General features: G+C 39.6%; 1 protein-coding gene across 3 annotated transcripts in view; it reads left to right on the top strand.

The window, feature by feature from the left end:
* The window catches only part of TAB3 (TGF-beta activated kinase 1 (MAP3K7) binding protein 3), a 42245-nt gene that overhangs the window by 20134 nt on the left and 1768 nt on the right, over window positions 1-20343 (top strand). For 2 of the 3 annotated variants that reach the window (XM_072135910.1, XM_072135909.1), the window contains exons 2-7: window positions 903-1092; window positions 6544-7942; window positions 13176-13336; window positions 15422-15515; window positions 17997-18086; window positions 19830-19937. In XM_072135910.1, the coding sequence (XP_071992011.1) occupies window positions 991-1092; window positions 6544-7942; window positions 13176-13336; window positions 15422-15515; window positions 17997-18086; window positions 19830-19937 (1954 nt within the window). In that variant the 5' untranslated portion in view covers window positions 903-990. The remainder of the gene's footprint in view (window positions 1-902; window positions 1093-6543; window positions 7943-13175; window positions 13337-15421; window positions 15516-17996; window positions 18087-19829; window positions 19938-20343) is intronic. The other variant, XM_072135911.1, reaches the window with a different exon arrangement.

Here is a 20343-nt window from a genome sequence, read left to right as displayed (position 1 = left end):
GTTTGATCTGGCATTTTCTGACGTGGCGATACTTAATGTGTTTAGGATTTTAACAGTTTATTTCCATCAGTTCTAGGGAAAGGGGGGTGACTTTTTTATTTTTCAGACTCCCTAAGGTACCTTAACCCTAGGTTGTCTGATCGATCCTATCATATACTGCCATACTGCAGTATGGCAGTATATGCGGATTTTCCTCCTTATTCATTACAATGTGCTTATGCCACATTGTAATGAAAGGGTAAAAACAAGACCGCCTCGGGTCTTCCGAAGACCCGAGGTGGTCATGACAACGGCTCCCCGATTACGTACTACAACGGCACGCGTCGGTAAGGGGTTTAAAAATCCAATTGTCACTAGGACAAAAAAAAAATTGTCTGGAATTACAACTATAAAACATACCTGTTCTGACTTGCATACAAATTCAACTTTTAAGGGGTTTTACTATAAAAGTTATGAAATTTTAATCCCATATTGATGTTTACACAATCAATATAATTTCTAACCCCTTCATTTGCAATTTTAGCCAATTTTTTGCTATTGGGCCTATCACTCCCTAGACCTATCACTAAGCAGACACTTCATGATTCCTCTGTGCTATGAGATGCAGAGGAGCAGTTTTATAGACCTGCTTTGACATCATCCATAGTCTGTAAATGAGGTAACTGCTGATCTTGGTGAAAATTGCTGGATGTTGTACTTTTTATTTGATATTGACAGTGATCTGAAAATATTAAAAAAAAAAAGGTAAATGTTATCCCAACATTAGAAGGAAACTGAAAATGTGTACAATTCAACCAAATATCATTGCTTATAGTCATATTTGCTTTTGTAACATAAAAATCATTATATAAAATATAATTTGTCAATATTGTTAAAGTATATATTTTTTTAATTTGTGGCAGAAAATGCCGGAAGGGTCAGAAGACCACAACCACTGGTGGGCGCTTTGAGTCCTGTCCTTTCTCATCTTAATCCACTATACACCCGGAGATGGCACAGAGCAGTCATCATCTTGACATCCAGGTATTAAATGAACTTCAGCAACGCTTCCCTGAGATCCCACTTGAAGTGGTATCTCAGTGCATGATGCAGGTATGTGCTAGTGTGATGTGTATCTATAATCTGTTATACTCTTTATATTGTCCATAATCCACTATTTTACTAACATTCTATTTAAGTTGAAGGAAAAGTATCATCAACTTTCTTTTGTACTTAATAAAGCCAAAACTCGTCACTGTTTTTAATTGGTGTATATTCTGTATTTTTTTTTTTCTGTCCATGATTGGCTGGAAACGGCATTTAATGATTTGCTTTACAGCAGCCTGATGACCATAGAGGACAGTAGTTTGGGGACAACCAAGGTCTATGTAGAGGTTTCTAGGCATGCTTTGTGTATATATGAGGTGTAAATAAACTGCAACCTAATTTAATAAAATGTCTTATATTAATTTTTGCTCCTAAAGAGGCACTAGGTCTTATTTTCAGGGGATGTCTTATTTTTCCATGAACAAGAATTTACATTTATTGATGAACAAAAAACCAACTTCTCAAACATCCTTATAACTCTCCAAACTCTGAACTATTGGAATATTTGGCCCCAATCTCTCATGTTTAGCAATAGCACTTATCTTAAATGACCACTTCGTGTCCATGTAGCTGCTTGTAGGGCATTTGTCCTGCAACAGTCAGTGATTTTTATTCCACAAAATCTTCACCCATGTCACAACCTATAAAAGATATATTAATACTTGTGTACTGCGTGGGGGGAGCTGTAGCAATGACTGCTACTAGGTCTTATTTTCAGGGGAGGCCTTATATTGCTAAGATTGAACAATTATTGTACCAGGTCTTATTTTCAGGGAAACGGGGTAGTACTGTTTTGAAATATAGAAAGTGGCATGGCATTGGTAAAAAAAAAAAAAATTCCTATTATTATTTTTTGATGATACATTTCCTTTATGTGGCTACTGTTCAGTTGTGTTAACAGAGTATTGTTTAATTGTCTTAAGTTGTAAAGCTCTGTTTACATGTTTAAGTTGTGCACTGGAGATCAAAATTAGAGAATGTATGATCCTATGATTTTTTTTCTGAAATTATGTGATTTCCGTTGATAAACTTTTAATTTTTTTTTTTTTTTTGTAAGGATTACACCATGCCACAGAGAACAGCAATGACTGTAGCACTGACAATCCTTATAATTATGTTTTCTGAAACTTACAACAGTCACCAATCAGTAGATAGGCTTTCCTTTGAATGACTTTAGCACATCTGCAGCCACAGGATATCACTACTCTTTCGCACTGCTCTGCTGTGATGTGTGTGTCCATTTTACTTTGTCTCTTCCTCAGTTTTATGACACTTGTGTGCTTCTTGGCCATAACTTTGTCACAAAGGATTTTCCAAAGGTTTTCTTTTTGGTTTGGATCAGGACACTAGGCTGGTCATTTCCTGGTTTTAAAGGGGTTATCCGGGTTTAATTTTTTTTTATGTCCGGGCTGGGGAAGGCTAGTTAAACATAATAAACATGTACTTACCCCCTCCGGCGCCGCCGTTGTCCCGCGCCGCGGTCCCTTCGATCCGTGCCCCTGTTTGTTTACAGGGGCACGGAAGCCGCGCACAGGGAGCTTCCGGTCCACGATGTGGACGGCTCCTCCCATGCGTCCCTATCTCTCAGCGTTGTAAGCGCTGAGAGATGGTGCGCATGGGAGCTTCCGGCCGTCCGGAAGCTCCCTGTGCGCCGGTGTAATGAAACCGGCGCACAGAGAAGACGGGCCGCGGCGCGGGACATCGGCAGCACCGGAGGAGGTAAGTACATGTTTATTATGTTTAACTAGCCCTCCCCAGCCCTGACATAAAAAAAAATAAGGTTTTCTGTTTCAAGGCACTGCTTTACCCATTTTGCTGTGTGACAGGAGGCATTGATCTGAATGACAATTAATGGCCGATTGAGTGATGATCACCAGGAAGGAACCAGGTTTTGTTGTTGTTGCATACACTCAGTAGCTGTATCAGAACATTCAAGTATGTATGACAGGTACAACTCCTGCTGCAGAAAACATTCCCCAATCCATGACGCTTCCCCCACCACGTTTCACTGACTTCTTTACACACTTTGGATTCAGTCTTTGCCCAGTTTGTTGCTGAGCATAATGTTTCCCCTCAAACCCAAATAAATTAAACTTTCTTTCATTACTAAAATGAACTGTTGACCACTTCTCTGTTCATACAACATGCTTCTTAGCAAAGGTGACTGGTTTGGCCACTGCAGATTGGGCTTTCAGTCCAAATGCAATTAAACATCGAGACACTTTGACAAGACCAATCCTTACCCTACAGATCCTTTAGTGCTTAACTGGCAAGCAATTCCAGCTGCATTATTCTGTCCTATCTTGCATTCATCTTTCTACCGAGAACGGCCTTCTTGTATAACTTGAATGAGTTTGTAATGTTGTAAATATGCAATATTCTAGAAAACACAGACTTGGAACTACCATTTTCTCTATGGCTGAGGAGGAGACATGAGGATGCACAGAATAATTGCAGGTTAGAAAGAGAGGGATACATGTACATATACACTGCCAGATATGTATTAATAAAGATACTTCTTGGAAAGCGGTCTCTTTAATGAAATTTTTAAAATATTAAATACAAAGATTGTGTCAACTATTTGCTAACTCATCCTGCAAAAAGCGCTAAGTCTTGTTTAAATAGAGCTTTTCAGGTCTTATTAACAACTAGGCCATCTACATGAAGAGAGGGTGTCTGCTATTTTAGAAACCCACTGTTAACACCCACAATTAGTACTGGCACCAGTGGCTAGTGTTACATTAAGTCATGTAAGCTAATTTGGACCCCCAAGGTCAACCTTTGTGATCTCATCTTGAGAGATCAGACTCTCTAGGTTTTAAAGGGAACCTGTCATCAAAAATTGACCAAATAAACAATTCACTACCAGTATGTTGAACAGCAGCAGCTGAACACCTTCCAGATCATGTTTCTTTTATCACCCAGTAGCATCCAGAAAGTGAGATGGAAAGTGGTTGTATAAAGTCATGGAGGTTGAAATTTTAAGACTGAAGTAAAGTTTTTTTTTCTTCCTCAAAAAGCCCCCTTTGCTGTAATTGATGGTCCTGTTTCCAGAGACATCACTAACCAGATTTCTAAGTCCTGATGCATGATGTCAATCAGGAGGAGGCTTTCAGAGGAGGTGACTTCAGTGTTAAACTCTCCGCCTCTTTGACTTCATACAAACAATTTACATCTCACTTCAAAGTTTATTTTCTAGATGATGACATCACACTGAACAGGGAAAGAAAACTAGAAGGTGCTAAAATGTTTAACAATATACTGATAGTTGTTTATTAGGCCAATTGCTGACGATTAGTTCCCTTTAAACACTTTAGGGAAGCGGTGGCGAACCTATGGCACAGGTGCCAGAGCCGGCACTCTGCGCCCTTACTGTGGGCAGCCAGTCCATCGCCGCAGCACACCATACAGTACTTAAAAAATCTTCCTGTAGTTCCAAGCAGCTTTCAGTGCTATTTTAAAGTGATACTTATTGACTACTTGGGACTAGAGGAGAAGAGGGAGAATGTGTGGATAGTGCCAAATTACCTCTGGAGGTCTTCCTGCTGGTTCTTCGTGATTCTTCGTGTACACAGCGACTTTGGAAAGAAGCTACAATGATGGTGCAAATTCTCCCTCCTTTTTTTTTCTACTGTGTTAGTGTCGTCAGTAGGTTAATATGATTGAAAGTGGTTGATGAACAGGGAGCAATTAGTTACTGCTTTAATTTTTGGTTAGCACCTTGGAATAAATAAGGGTGGTTTGGGGTTGCAGTTTGGGCCCTTGGTCACTTAAAGGTCCACCATCACTGCTCTTTTGGTGGGTTAAAATAAATAAGGCACCAGCCAGTTGGTGTAATGTCCCCATGATACTACTATGCTGTCAGTCATTCCTCGATCCAGTCTATTTCAGGGTGATACTGCGTAGTGTGAGGTCTGTGTCGTGCTGCTTCAGTTTTAATCTGCTAGAAAAAGAATCCGGCGTCCCTAATTACCTATCGTAAATCTAATTATTTCTTGGCACCGTGGAGAACAATAGCTACCAGTTAATCAATGCTTCCTCATTAGTCTTCTGGCAAGGAAAGATATTAGTATTTATGGGACAGGTACAGCCCACAAGTAAAATGGTTTGTCAGAAATACTCAAAAAATTAGCACCAATAAAAAAAAAAAAATAATGGGGCACATTTACTAAGAAAAGTATATTCCATATTCAGGATTTCTGGTGCCTGTTCCTTATGAATCTGGCACCCACTGCACTACTCTGACAGAGTGCACCACTTTTTTTTTTTTTTTTGTGCACCCTTAACATAGAGCATGCAACACAATTCTGTTGGGCTTTGCATTTTAAATCCGAGTGAGCACCAGAATGCCCCTATCAGTGCAGAAATTTGTATTGCATGAAGTATAGTGCATCCACAACACAAATGTGGCACAGACCCTTCTTGAATACCTGTGCAAGCAGTTTGCACTACAAAGAATGTGCGCTAGCTTTCTGTCAGACTTTGCACAGAGGTTAGTAAATGTGCCCCAATATATTGGAGACCGCAAACTTTGATTATTGGTCTAGAGCTAAATAGTTTTATAGTTGGCACACAATTTAAGCTATTTTAGATTACGGACCCTATAACTCATGTACTCATCCTAGTTTTGACTTCAGAAAGAAAAATACATTTTGTTTTTTGTTTTGGAAGGTATTTCCCTAACCAAAACGGTTTTTGGAAGGTATGATGCCTCCACAATCACATCTTAATTGATGAACTTCATGTAATCACAAAATTAATGAATAATCACAATCCTTAGGAGGAACCAAACTGTGTGCGCCTATTATGGGTTTTACTTTTCATATAGTTACAATGGGAAGATTTGCTCCTCCATGGTCCAGTTCACAACTGCGTTTGGACCTCCGTAATTACAGACGGAGGAGGAAAGTGTAGTCCAAGTGCAAGTGTTATTATCTTCAATCAAAGAAACCATTAACAGAGGGATGAACGCAATTTTGTAATGTGCCTTAGTATGATTTTTTTGAAAATAGTTAGCCACTTGATGATTCCTTTGTGCCTGAAGAAGCTGCATCTCCGTACTAGAAAGGGATTGGTTTGTAGATATTCAATTTTACTTTAGCGCTACAACAAGAAAAATAAAAAAAAAGTTTTACATGGCCCATAGTTGGAGTCAAACCTGTATCCAACCAATGCTGTTTTCTTTTCATAGGGAATCTGTCACCACAATTTACTAACTGCTATATTACAAAGGGCTATGCCCACGCAAGTCACCCATGCCTATGTTTTTATTTTTTCGTTGCTCCATTTATGCCAAAACTGCATTTTTCAACCAAAAAAGTTTAATATTATATTAAATAATTTTTTTTTAATTCTAGTAATGCATGATTCTGTTGTGTCACAGATGCTAACGTTACATAAGCTTTGTGGTTTTCTAATTTTTTTTTCTTTTCTTTTTTTCCAAATATCTAACTGAAGAACAATGGCAATATTGAAGCTTGCTGCAGAGCTCTGAGTCAAGAAAGCTGCAAGTACCTATATAGAGAGGGGCATAACCAAGAGGACAATAGAACCAATGGCAGCCTTTTGCACATCAATCTTGGTATCCATTCAGGCACCAGTTTTCAGGGAGGAGATGGAACACAAGTAAATGGCCGGCCATTGGTTCACAGCTCAAGTGATGGACACATTGACCCGCAGCACACCACTGGCAAGTTTATCTGCTTGGTTGAACCCCATTCAGCACCAGCAGTTGTGGCACAAAATTTCAACCCTTTTTTCTTGAATGACCAGAATCGAAACTCTCCGACTCCACCTCCACAGTCTCTTCAGCAGCAAGGTGTTAACACGTCCGCTATGCAAGCTCCGCTTCCAACATATATGCACTTACCTCGCTATAGTCCAAATCCTATTACCGTAACAGTGTCACAAAACATACCTTCTGGTCACAATGTGCCAAGAGCTTTACAAATTGTTCCTCAAGTTCAGAGCAATCCTTACGGGACTCAGAATTCTATTTACATAAGGCAGTCATCACAAAATTCTCCTGGGAGGCAGACCCCTCAGAACTCTCCTTGGACACAGTCTCCTTCAGTTCCTTTGCCTAACTATAGTCCTTGTCCTCTTCCTTTGTACACTCAAGGTTATCAACCTACACAGTATTCTCCAAAGCAGTCTCAGATTCCACAGTCTGCTTTCTGTTCCCCTCCCGCATCTCAGTGCACTTCTCCTTACAGCTCTCCTCAACATCAAGTGCAACCCAATCCATTAAGCCACCAGACTTCACATGTGTTTCTACCACCTAGTCCATCAACAGCTTCACCTCATTCTTTTCAGCAAGCTCCACCTTCTTATCCGAAGCAAAGTAGTTTATCTTATCTTCCTTATGGGTCTGGCATAGGTAAGGCTCCTATGAACAAGATTGAGATTACAGTGGAGTCGCCACAAAGGCCTGGAACTGCTATGAATAGAAGTCCTTCACCAATAAATAATCAGTCTTCCCAGAGGAGCCAGCAGCCTGCATATGCCTCAAATGCAAGGTCAGGATCTCCATCAAGAGTCATGCCTGGCCAGCCAAAGACTCCTTATGGTGTTAACCCTTTGTATATTACATACACTCAACCACCAGCCACCGCTGGCTCTCCAACCCCTTCTCCTCGTGTACTAATGTCCCCATCTAACCCAGCTTTTTTAAAAATCACTGTTGCACGGGCTCCCACTGAAAATCTTTTGAATATTGTGGACCAAGATCAGCATCCAGGAGCTCCAGAACCTATACAGCCCATTTCATTGATGTCAATACCAGGCATAGAAAAAGGTGTTCCTAAATACCACAGAAGTTCAAGTTCTGGCTCGGATGATTATGCATATACACAAGGTATTAATTTTGTACTCTTTATTGCAAGTAGTAATTAATTTCCATATAGTTACAAAGCTGAGATGCTCTAGTCTGCATTACCCACTGTGAAAATTTTTTTTTTTTGCGCCTTAGATAACTACCCTTCAAAGTTTGCCATTTTCTAGTTTTCTGCAGATGTTAGAGTTGCAATTTTTGTACAAAGGCAAAACAATTCTTGTTGGGCGTAGGAAAGCTGCTTCAAAAAGTTGCAAAATCACTAATGATTTATTAAAAAGACAACCCCTAAAACACATCTGACCAGCAGAAAGGGGGGGGCAGGAGTGGAATTTAAAACGAAGGTACATGTACTCCTATGTTTGTTTGTTTTTTTTTTTAATTTCAGTTTTTGCACTAATTGCTAAGCCTTTTGAAGTACCAGTTGCTGTTATTTTAAAGGAAGGTGACCAATTTGCAGTAGGGCATATCCTAGTCAGATCCGGTTTTAGCATATCACTCAGACTATAGTTTATGAGCATTCTTAAAAAAACGGATACCAAACTGATGCAAATGGCCCATGATCTTTGCAATGTTGGTCTGCAGGTAGCCTTTACCCCTAGATTCCCATCATTGTATTAGAGAGTTCAAATCTGTTGTGAAGATCTGCAACATTCTTACAACAAAAGAGGCAGAATGCAAAGTGCCCATAATCCACAGCAGATTTTTGCATATGGTTGGTGATTTGGGTTTTGGTTATTCTCAATGAATTGTCAGTCTCCAGGACAGGTCACTAATTGAAGATTTCCCACGCATATAAGATGATAAAAGCACATTATATTAGCCAGTAAAAAAGAAGGCTGTGTACACTCCCCTGAGGCAGGTAGCATTCTAGTGTATTTCTCATGGCAATCATTGTTGAGAGCTATTCTTTCATTCATACCTCTGGCTTTCTGTCTGTTTTTTGTATTTCTATTGGTGTGTAAGGAATTTTTTGTTTTGGTTTCCATTTTAGCTGACCTATTCATCTCACTTGCTGCCAAGTTTCCAAGCGGACAATCTGGAATGTATAACACCACGTTGATTAAATTTATTTAAACTCTGATTTCATAATGCTTTTACAAATTGTCATATGTGATTCCCTTTTTAAAACCCAAAAGTACAATGCCCTTTTTCTTTATTGGGCTGCTATAGCTTTTTTTTGTTCTGAAGTAACTTGTCATCAGTAAACTTTTCCTGTCTTTTCCCTGCAGAAAGGAAAATTTAGGATCCCACAATTTTCATGCTGCCTTTGTTTTTAGTAATTCAGCCGTAAACCTAGTGAGATTCCAACAAAACTGTACATACCATAGCTATATAATGGCTAGACTGGCAGCTTTCAATCAGTAGAGAAGCATGTAATAAGTAGTAGAAATCAGCAATGAAATAAGTACATGAAGTGTAGACTGTAGTCTGTGTGGAGTAAGGGCTTTCCTGCTGTGTAAAAAGTGTTTGGAGAGCAAGTGGGGGAGGGTTGTTGCAGAGGAGTTTTTGACACCAATTGAGGTGCAGAGAGAGAGAGAGAAAAAGTTCTGCAAAATTACAGACTGGGATGGAGTGACTGACTGGGGAACACATTTTCCCCTCACCTTTTTACCTTTGCTGGAAATACACAGGGCTCTCCTACTAGCTACACAGACCATTAAATTACTTACCCTCCTCCCTCCAGAATGAGCAAAGTGGGAGAGTCTCTCCCTTCTGTGACACCATATCTGTATTCTTTGTGTAAACAACTAGTCTCACCTGGGATGAGCAGCGCAATCGGAAGAGACATCTACTGCATGTATAGGCTAAATTGAGGAGGATATCATAGAAACTGCTGGGCATGGGAAATCCAGGTAATGGGCAAAGTTGTTCCTAATGTCATGAACTACAGCTTTGTTAAAGATATCAGAGTTGCGCGTTTAATTCTTTTACCCATTTTACTGGTTGTGGCAAAAAGTCATGTGCCGTGATCTAAACCAAGTTATTCATGGTACAAAGTAGGACCCGATTTATTATCCATGATAAATCTGGCACAGCAGTCATAGTCTGCACGCACAGCCAGATTAATGTTGGTGGAAGCCCCTGGACGCAAAATCTGGTGGGGCTATATACTGCTCCCCAGCAATCACTATATACAGCCTCCCCAGCAATCAAAATGGTGGCGCTGTGACATCACACGCTGCGCATCTAGCGGCAGGGCGCTGCCATCTTTGTAAAGTATACCTCTGATGGTCTATGGCAGAGCAGGGGACTTATTGCAGTCGGGGCACAACATTTTTCCAGAAGGATAATAATAAACCTTTCACCATTTTCAAGGAGTATTTTTAGCTGAGGAAGAGTATGGAATTTTCAGTAATACAAATATATAAATCCTAGTCGTATACATTGTTATTAGCTAGCCCCTAACCCCCTACATCCCCACACTGAGCAGGCTGGGGCTGCCGCCTCTAAATTTATTTCATTTATTTTTGGGGGGTTGAGGGCATAACACTTATTTTTTTTTTACTCTGTTTATTTTTTACTAAAGTTTATCAGGAGACGGTCCTTCCCAAAAACGTATGCCTTCTGACCAATGCACTTGCGTAAAGTTGCTACTTACTGAGCACAAGTGTTCTGGTTCGGGGAGGATTTTGTTCAATAGAATGAGTTTCAATACAATGTGAACACAGATTCTTTGGGGTATTTATTTATTTTATCCCTTACTTGAAATGCCTGGACCTTTGTACAAGCACTGTCACCTCCTGTGCTCCTCCTCCTCCTCATAGATTGTAAGCTCTTGTGACCATTTTACAAGCACTGTCACCTCCTGTGTCCCATGCAGTTCACCCATGCATAGAATCTCAATCATAACTATTTTGTACTTATATTAAATACAACTTATGTCAGGCTCAGGTAACCACTATTAATCAAATGAACTCCCAGGGAATAGGTCAGTAACACAAACCTGTGGGAACATCACAGCAGGCAATGGACCCCCAGAGCAGGCAGAGGACCCCCGCCACAGATGACAACAAAAACCTTTAGAACCAAGCACTCCTCCACTCTCCTTCTTTCTCTCAGATCGCCTGAGACTCTGCTAGGTCTCCTAGTGTGCATGTGCAGCTGTATATATTAGAACTTGAGAGACGGGTCAGGAGGGGAGGAGGAGCAGAGACCCCCAGTAGTGGTCACATGTCCTGTCCTCCTGCTTGTGCCATGCCCTGCCACTCTTTAGTGTAATGTGATTTCCCTGCTGCTCCCTATATACCCTATGACGGGGGACACAGAGCAGCTGGGAGATGACAGTGACCGGCAGCAGTGAGGGCTCAGGGGGCATAGCTTCAGCTTCCCTTCTGCTGGCAGAAGCAGAGACGTCTCTGTACAGGTGACTGCTCTGTGTCTGTGTTGCAGGCGGGAAACTGCACATCCCTACTGCCGAGAGCCAGCGCCTAAACAAGAAAATCACCAAGCTTTTTTGGAGGTTAAATCAGCCTCTGGGAAAGAGTAAATCAACATCATAGACTCTTGTAGAGGCGCTATAGCAGTCTTTGGGGCACATGATAATCTGGATATGACCGGGGAGCTCAGAACCAAAAACAATGTGTGCAATTGTCCACATTTTGCGGGGGCCCCGGGGCGCTCCACCCTTGTAGTCTGGCCCTGTCTGCACGGGTCTAATCCACAAGACATTGGTAAATCTCCCCCATTTTTCCTACTGTCTATTGGTAACCTTCTATAGTAGGTCCTCCAGATTTTTCATATTCTTGAAATGCTTTGGTGGCTTTATACAATGATACCTCCTGCAGCTTTTAGGTCCTCCATGTCTCCCCATCTGACAGGTCATTACATTTTCCAACAAGCAACTCTGGTTGTAATGTTTCTATGGTGCCTGTAGTGTATCTACATTGTGTAATGTTTTCTGTGAGTCAGAAGTATGCACTGTGCTTAATCCATAATCCATGTGGGATTATGCCACTAATGCTAGCATTTGCATTCAGAGAATAAATATGAATTGCTTGTGTGTTAAAGGGTTACTTTCCCTGGATTTAGAAGGTATGTGTAATATTCAATGTCTTCTTTGGTGCTTATAGAGGTATTTTCTACAAATGCTTTTACATTCATAGGTATACACTGTAACTACAAAGTCAGGCTCTGCATTGACACAACACATGTAGCTCATGTATTTGTCACATTATATGACGTTCCTATGTAGTGAAGTTAGACCTGAGAAATGTGTAATAAATTGACAAATTTCTGAGAAATGTATTGACAATAAGGAGAGGGCTTAGTCACTGCCTCGTAAACCTTGATGCACAGCAGTACCAGCATGTATAGGAGTAGCTGAAGACTGATGCATAAACTGGAATCTGTAAGTTGTAGGTTTTCTTTGATAGTGACTGTGTCTTTGTAAAATGCCCTATGATACAGCTCTTTATGCCAGCCCTGCGGCTTTTACACTGATCGCTAAGGGCTTGTTCACATCTTTACCTCTTAAGTTATTTTGAGCCAAAACTAGGAGAAGTCATTCACACAGAACGGGTGCAAGTCTTGACATTATACCTGGTTTAGGCACAAAATAACTGATGCAAATAACTGAAGACTTAACATAGATGTCTTACAATATGCTGACACCTCAGAGTACAGAGAGGGAGAAAATAGGACAAAGAAGTATTTGCGGTTTACGCTTATCGTCAAAAATGATTTCAAAGATTTTTATTTGTTGCAAGTAAATAAAAGTGAAATGGTATAATTCTTTATTGGTGGTTATTTGAGGTCTCCACATCACATACTGAACAGCTAAATAGGTGATGCATGAAACAGAATATCTTTTTTTAAAATATGTGTTTTACATTTTGTAAGCACTTAGAAGCCAACCTGAGTGTGCTAGTAATAACCCAGAAAGTTTGCATAAAGTGTCATTTTAAACCCTTTTGGAGATATTTGATGGAAATGCAATGGGCCTGCTGGCCATTTCTAAGGCTGACTTTCTTGTCTTTTTGAAGTAACAAAATATCAAGTAAAGCGCATTAACTTTTATTAAAAAATATGAAGTAATGTTTTTCTGCATATTGCACATTTTTGAAATCTATGAAATCCATAAGTTGTTAAGCAGCATTGTATCCTGGATTTTCTGCAGTATCCGATTGTAAATGTAAAAGCTGGATTGCTTAAAATGTAAATAGTAATGAAGGACACTGCTTCCATCTGACGTAAAGTAAAATATTGTCTTTATGAAAAAAACGGTGTTAATAAATTCTGATGTTCTTATGTGTAGCCTTATTGTTGCACCAACGTGCAAGAATGGAAAGACTGGCTAAGGAGCTGAAACTTGAAAAAGAGGGTCTGGAGATGCTAAAGGCAGAAGTGAATGGAATGGAGCACGATCTGATGCAAAGGCGCCTAAGGAGAGTGAGCTGCACCACATCAATACCCACTGTAAGCTGCCCCATGTGTCACATGTGTCTGTAGTAAAGGTGAAGGCTTCATGATGTAAGGCTTGGTTTGTGCTGGTCTCATGGCTTCCATTGTTACAACATCTGATGGCTCAATTTATGTGTAAAGTCTTCTGCATAGAGCAGAGCTTAAAGGAACGGTCCAAATATTTTTTTTTTATTTTGTGGCAGATCAGAACGGTACATAATTGTGAATGGAAAGGGGAGTTTTTGTCCCCGTTATATCATGTGACCATATCATGTGACATAGCTCATGTGTGTGAACCCCTATTCTGTTTCTCTGTTCATTCCTATGGAAGCCTCTGTGTGACTAGATGAACTGGCAAGTGCAAATATGATAAAGTAAAAAAATATAGTGCAACAATACTACTGTAGAAGATAATGGAAATCAGTGTGAGAAAATGACATAATGAGCAAAATTATAAGGTAGGAGACCAAATGTAGGGAATTATACGTAGAAGTATAGTACATGTAGATACTGAAGTATGGGGACATAGGTATAGTTATGTAGATACAGTACAACAATAAGGGGGCATTGGGATCCAGAAGGACATAGGAATGGGCAAGAAACGTACATGATCACATATAATGCTGTAGGTTTCTTCAGGGGAATGCAATTATAGAAATAACTGCTGAGGCACATTGAGGACATGGGGTATTATAATATTCTTACTGGATAGCAAGGTACGCGTGGGGTAGTAAGAGTAGAATAAGCCGCTGTGCAGCGCCAGGCTGAAGTAAACACTGCCAGAAAGAAAGCCGGCATTTAGATGAATCACCGACATTATATCAAGCTGGGACCGGAAGTCGACCTCCGAAAGTTCCGGTAGTGTGTGTCAACCTGGAGCGCAAACCACCAAGTAGTATCTGGCATGGGAAGAAAGCTGGAAGGGGTGTCTGTGCGTTCCATGCTTAGATGCACCAGTAGTAATAACAAGACTCTCTCGATCATCAAGAGCAAAACCGAGGAAGAGTGAGAGATAAAGATAGAATGAAGAGTATATAAAAAAGGAAAATGGCAATATGTCTAGAGGTGTATGTGTTAAGGGAATAGTGTGTTGAATATGAGAAATGTACGTAAAAAAGGATGTTGCAAAATATATGAATGCCTGACATATGTAATGGAATGCTTAAAGGGGTTGGCCACTTTACCTCTTTTTTTTTTTTTTTGTAATGTGTGGGGGGCAGGATATTGGGTCATTTACCAATATACATCTATTAAAAGTTCTTCAGTGCTTTCATGATAGGGGAAGTAAAGCCTCCTGACCAGACATTGCTGACCATAAAATGGCTGCAGATGGAGGGTCATGTGATCTCTAACTGTCCATGAACAATCTCCTGTAAGAGATCATAGGACCCTCCATCTGTGGCCATTTCATGGACGGGAATGTGTGGCTGATGAGGTAAAAGACAGGAGGCTTCACTTCACATATCAAGAAATCAGTGCAGAACTAGTAACAGATGTATATTGGTAAATTACCCCCATACTTACACACAAAAACATGAGGCATTTGAGTGCATTTGTGTCTTTTTTATTTATTTTTGATGGACAAGGAGCTGAATGTTTCTAGTCAGATCTGCCTTCCTGAAACATAGATGGAGATCATCTGAAGCCGCTAAGGACCAGAAGGGAGCCGGTTACTGGTGGCTCTAGTTGTGAGTTAAGATTGCCCTACTGCTATGTACAGCATATTGTTGTAGTAAAAGCCATGGAACAAACAGTTTAATGGGAATGTATATAAAGCGGTGACACCCAATATGCTAATTAAACTGCCTGGTTTTTGCCGTAAACTATGTTTACTACCTTTCCATTCTTATGACGCACCCACTGTGGTTGTTCAGTTAAGTCTGCAGTTTTATGGTTTGTCACTTTTTTGGGGGCTTTGAATGTCTGTTTTTCTGTAAAGGATAACCCTAATGCAATAATGTAGCACAGCTTGTTTTCCAGTTGCGTAGACAGAATGGATCATCTCATCCATGATTATATGTAGTAGATGAAGGAGGGTTGGTAAATATGCATTTATTTATTGTGCCTACTGAATATCTCATATTTCATCTATCTTTTCAGCCAGAAGAGATGACCAGACTGAGGAGCCAGAATAGGCAGCTCCAGATCAATATAGATTGTACACTGAAAGAAGTTGACTTGCTTCAGTCAAGAGGTAGATATTAAAGGAATTAAGATATTTAAACTCCCATCAGGTTTTTTCCACACATTCAGTGTGTACGCAAGGCAAGCTTCTGGCATACACGTTGAATGTGTCCATAGACTTTATATAGGTAGACGGAGGCTTTCCTTTTGCCTCCATCTACTCCGTATGTATCACATCCAGCAGGAAATGCCAGATGAAAAAGTGCAGCAGGCTGCACTATAAATTCCTGCTGTAGAGCACAGACCATTTTAGTACAGATGGAGCTGTATTGCATCCATAGCCCGCCTCCCTTGAGTGCACATTGGGGGCGTTTCCCCAGTGATTCAAATACGGACAGTTGCGTCAATGGGAAGACACCTGTAACATCGGTAACAGCAAATTGCTTCCTGCTGCTGATGATTGCTTCTCCTATGGCTTTCTGGGGGAAGCAACTGAACTGAAGAACATATCTAAATATATGGGCATATAAGATTGTAGCCCTCTATTGTAAGGATATGTTATTAATCCTCCCTACATCCTTACAACACAGAGAAAAAACGAGATTAGATTTAAGCCTTACAAAATATGTCCACTGCTATTTTTACAGCAGTTGTTTGGTTTGGAAGAGAGCATAGTAGAGTTACCAAAAACGAACTCCTGCATTACAGCCTACTGAAACCAATAGAGACAGTCTAACTCTGGTATACATATGCAGTGATATCATAAAAGCTTGGTAAATGATTACAAAACTGTTTCTTGATGTGTGTCCCAGAAAATTAATTTGCAAATAAATTGCAGAATTCTTCCTGTAAGTATCCATTAATATTTATTTATTCACACAAAATCTTGTAACTTTTCACATACCTGCTTTATTTGCAGGATTAATGATATTCAATAGCAATTGAGTGACATTTTCATTTAATTTGGTCATGTCTTTAAATATTTTGTATCTTCCGACTATTAAAGAAAATCCACTGGTGATTCACATTGGTTAAAGTGGTCTTCCTTCCAGGATTATTTTTTAATATCGATCTTCAGTGTCGTTTGGAGAAGAGACAAGTCATAAGGCTGCTGATTACCAGCACAACATATGTACCAGGCTTCCAACTTTAAAGGGAACCTGGCAGCAGAAATTGACCCAATTAACCATATCAGTATACTGTGATGCAATTAACAATCCATTTGTATTGAAATATCTTAGTCAATCCCCTACGTATACACACTAGAAGAACAACAGACTCTTTTAGCTTGGCCTTGTCCTTCAAGTGCCCCAAAGATGGTGCCTAAGTGCCCATTACTCTTTGCATTAAGCAGCTTTGCATACCAAACCCTCTGCTCTTCGATGACAGTCGCTGTGGTGAAATATGGCAAAATACCAGTGAATAAGAGATTCTGATGTGAGCTTATTTCTGTATTTTAATAGATACAATACACGTAAAATAGTGTCAGCAGGGCAAATATATTTCTTCTCTATTTTGGGTTAGAATCTCCTAATCTTTGTTATTCATTGGACATACTCAATCCTAAAATGTTATAATACTAAAATGTTGAATTATTTAAAGATTGCACTGCCTCATTTATTTTTATTTATTTATTTATTTTTATTTATTCACTAAATTATGCTAAATTTGTTAGTATTAGGATACAGGATGTTCGCACAATGGAGCATCTGAAAGCCTTGTTGAATAACAAACTGGAGAGTTTTAATTTAGTGTGGGCCCCATGGGATGATTTCTGGAGAAGCAGAAGCAGTCTTTAAAGGGAACCTGTCACCAGGAGACCCATTTTTCTATATTTTCAAATATATGAATAACTCCCCACACTCGGGATTGGCTGTAGAGGAGCAGGGGGTGTCGCTAAGCCCAGTGATGGCTGTTTTCATATATTTGAAAAGGTCACATGGAGAAGCTGTTCCCCAAGGGTGGGAGGGGATCTGCTCCTTTCCAGACCCTCCCATTTGGCAACTGCCTAGTCACACAGCAGATGCTAATGAAAGGTACAATATAACATATCTTTTTTTTTTCTGTAAAACCAATTTTTAATACAAAAACACTTTGGCAGCGTATGTACTATGCTCTGTGGGGACTGGGGGAGTGTTAAAAATGGGTCTCCTGGTGACACGTTCCCTTTAAGTAACAATGCTCTATCAATGCCCAGTAAACCTTCTAGTGCGCTGTATTAGAGATACCTGGTCTGACCCCCAACACCCCCTTTGTGTCTTACCCCTGTCTTGTGTTCATACAGTGTTCAGATAACACTGCCTTACTGTTACACTGTTCTCTTGTTGTATGGTTTGATGTTCTATAATAATTTGCCATCCTGGCTGCGACCAGGGATATTCCTGTCATACAATGTACAATGCGATATTTTGCAGTAGTAACTGGTATGTTTATAAAAAGAAAAAATCCATAAAAATACAGTTAAATAAAAAAAATTGTTAGTATTTGCTGTAGTGGTTGGTTCTTATTACTTATTTGAATATTTATTTTAATATTGTTTTCTTTCTAATAGGAGTGGGAAAACTTGATGCAAAGGCAATGAGCAACTTCTATGATAACATAGCTCCTGGTCCTGCTGTACCTCCCAACTCGTGTAAAAAAGGTATTAAAAGGGATGGAACCCAATGTTGCTTGAGTGTTACAATTCTATTTTTGTACCCCTTGAACTGTTAAGGGCCTCATAGATATTAGATATCAGACTGAGCATGATAGCCTAAAATTCTATGGACCCTGTAGACTTCAATGGAACACCCTCCGGTGCCTTGAATAGGCTTCCTTAACACAGGTGACTTTCCAACAAAACTCACATGAAAGAATCCTGTCCGAATTTTTAAGTTTTATGCTAATGTCTCATAATATACCCCAGCATAACACTAGGAGGAAAGGCATTGAGATGAGAAAGGGAACATACCAGTATCTAGAACATGCTCTAAAAAAGCACCAATACAAATAGTCGTTTTTATAGAATTTTATAACTTCCTGCTACTGACGTGTAGTAGCTGATAGCATGTTTTTTTTTTTTGTAGCCAAAAAGCATTCTTCCTACAAAGCATTTGAATTCATTATGTAATGAAACAAACCAATTAATGCTCACTCATGCTACTCTTCATCTTGATCCTGTCACTGTTTGTCGCTAATCTTGACACGCTGGGATCAGCAAGAAAAGAAAGTTATAATTAGCGCCATGGAGCACGGGGATGTAATGTCCGGCGTTCCATGCCGCTGCGACCTCCTGCCTCCCATGCATGTCAAGATTAGCGATGGACAGTGCCGGGATCAAGGTAAAGAGAAGTGGGGGGGGTTAGTATAAATAGGGTTTAAAGCAATTGGAGCTGTACGGCATAGAGATAAAATGGCATAGAGATACACCTGTAGGCAAAACCTATTTTTCTTATTTAGCCATGTTTTATTATGGGGAAGTTGTGGTGCCTGCATGCTGCTATTGGTGGCAGATCGCTCACCTGCAGGAAGCATTAGGTGTATTGTCCATAATAAGCGGCTACAGGTGGGACAGGGCTTTTATTGGCCATGTTTAGTGTATTGAGTTTTTTTTTTTTTTTTAAACTGTGTCATGTACTCTCTGAAGGTGTTGGATGTCGCCTCAGGGGTATGTGTTCCACAGGTCTAGAGCCACTGCCCTATATAAATGTTTGTTTCCTAGGGGGACGTATGCATTGTACGTTAGTGCAACTATATTGCATAACATTGTAAATATGCTGCTTCCCTATCATACCCTGCCTCCCAAATGCTGTAAAAGTGATCACTATATGACCGGCCTAGGTGCATCACGCTTACTGTTAAGCAAAATTATCTGATATCATTTTGAACACAAAAAGAAGAAAGTTGATGTGTAAATTAGACTACACAGTAGTTTATTTACATAAATGCATGTAACATTTAAAAACACTTAAACACCAGCAAAGCTGGAGTCACTATGGATAATGTAGCCATATTGCTCCAAAAATAATCAAATATATGATAAAGCCATCAAAGTGCAAATAGTATCGAAAGGAGCAAAAAAAGAGTATACTTATGAACAGGTTATAATATGTATACATAGAGAAGATAAACACTAGTACAGCAAAAGTATGAGGCTTCCTCTGAGGTTTTGTACGTGACTCCAGCTTAGCTGGTTTTTTAAGTGTTTTTAAATGTTATGAATTTATGTAAATAAACTGTGTTGTCCAATTTACACATCAACTGTCTTCTTTTTGTGTTTGCTATGCATTATTTGTTGATGTGTGGACTCTGTATTTTTCTCCAAATTAGTCCTACCCCTCTTTAGTTTTGTCTGATATAATTTTGTCTAAAAAATAAATGTTATTATTTTTGTTTGATCTTAAAGAATCTTCTGAATCCTCCTCGGGTGAACGAAAAGCCAGAAGAATAAGCGTGACCTCAAAATTAAAAGTTGAGCCACCTGATATTCCTAATCCAACTTCTGTGGACAAACGTATGTACTATTTTACTAGTTGCCATTTTACTATATTATTTGTTACACTTAAAACCTGAAGAATTTTAACTTGTTAAGAAATCATAAAATTATAGCAATCATCTGCTGCATTTTCAAAAGTGAATCTGCCGAGTTATGCGGACTAGGTATTTACTGTATTCTGTTACAATTAGTGTCTTAAAATGTAAAAAAAATGAATTTGTGCCATACTTTCAGAATTAAAATTTCGCTCTGGTCACGTGCTATGGATCTTTTTGAGGGTTTCCTAAAAGTGCATGAGGAGTTACGGTGGCATATTAGTGCTGATCAGAATGTACTAAGAGGTTTGGAATCTCTTATTAAATCTGATGTGACATGTGTCGGGAAGTGGAGGGGGGACATTAATGTATACAACTGTTAGAATGGA

Source organism: Engystomops pustulosus, chromosome 2, assembly GCF_040894005.1.
Source record: "Engystomops pustulosus chromosome 2, aEngPut4.maternal, whole genome shotgun sequence".
Taxonomy (NCBI): domain Eukaryota; kingdom Metazoa; phylum Chordata; class Amphibia; order Anura; family Leptodactylidae; genus Engystomops; species Engystomops pustulosus.
The sequence above is the reverse complement of the archived record's forward strand: the minus strand, read 5'-3'. Positions and strand labels throughout refer to the sequence as shown.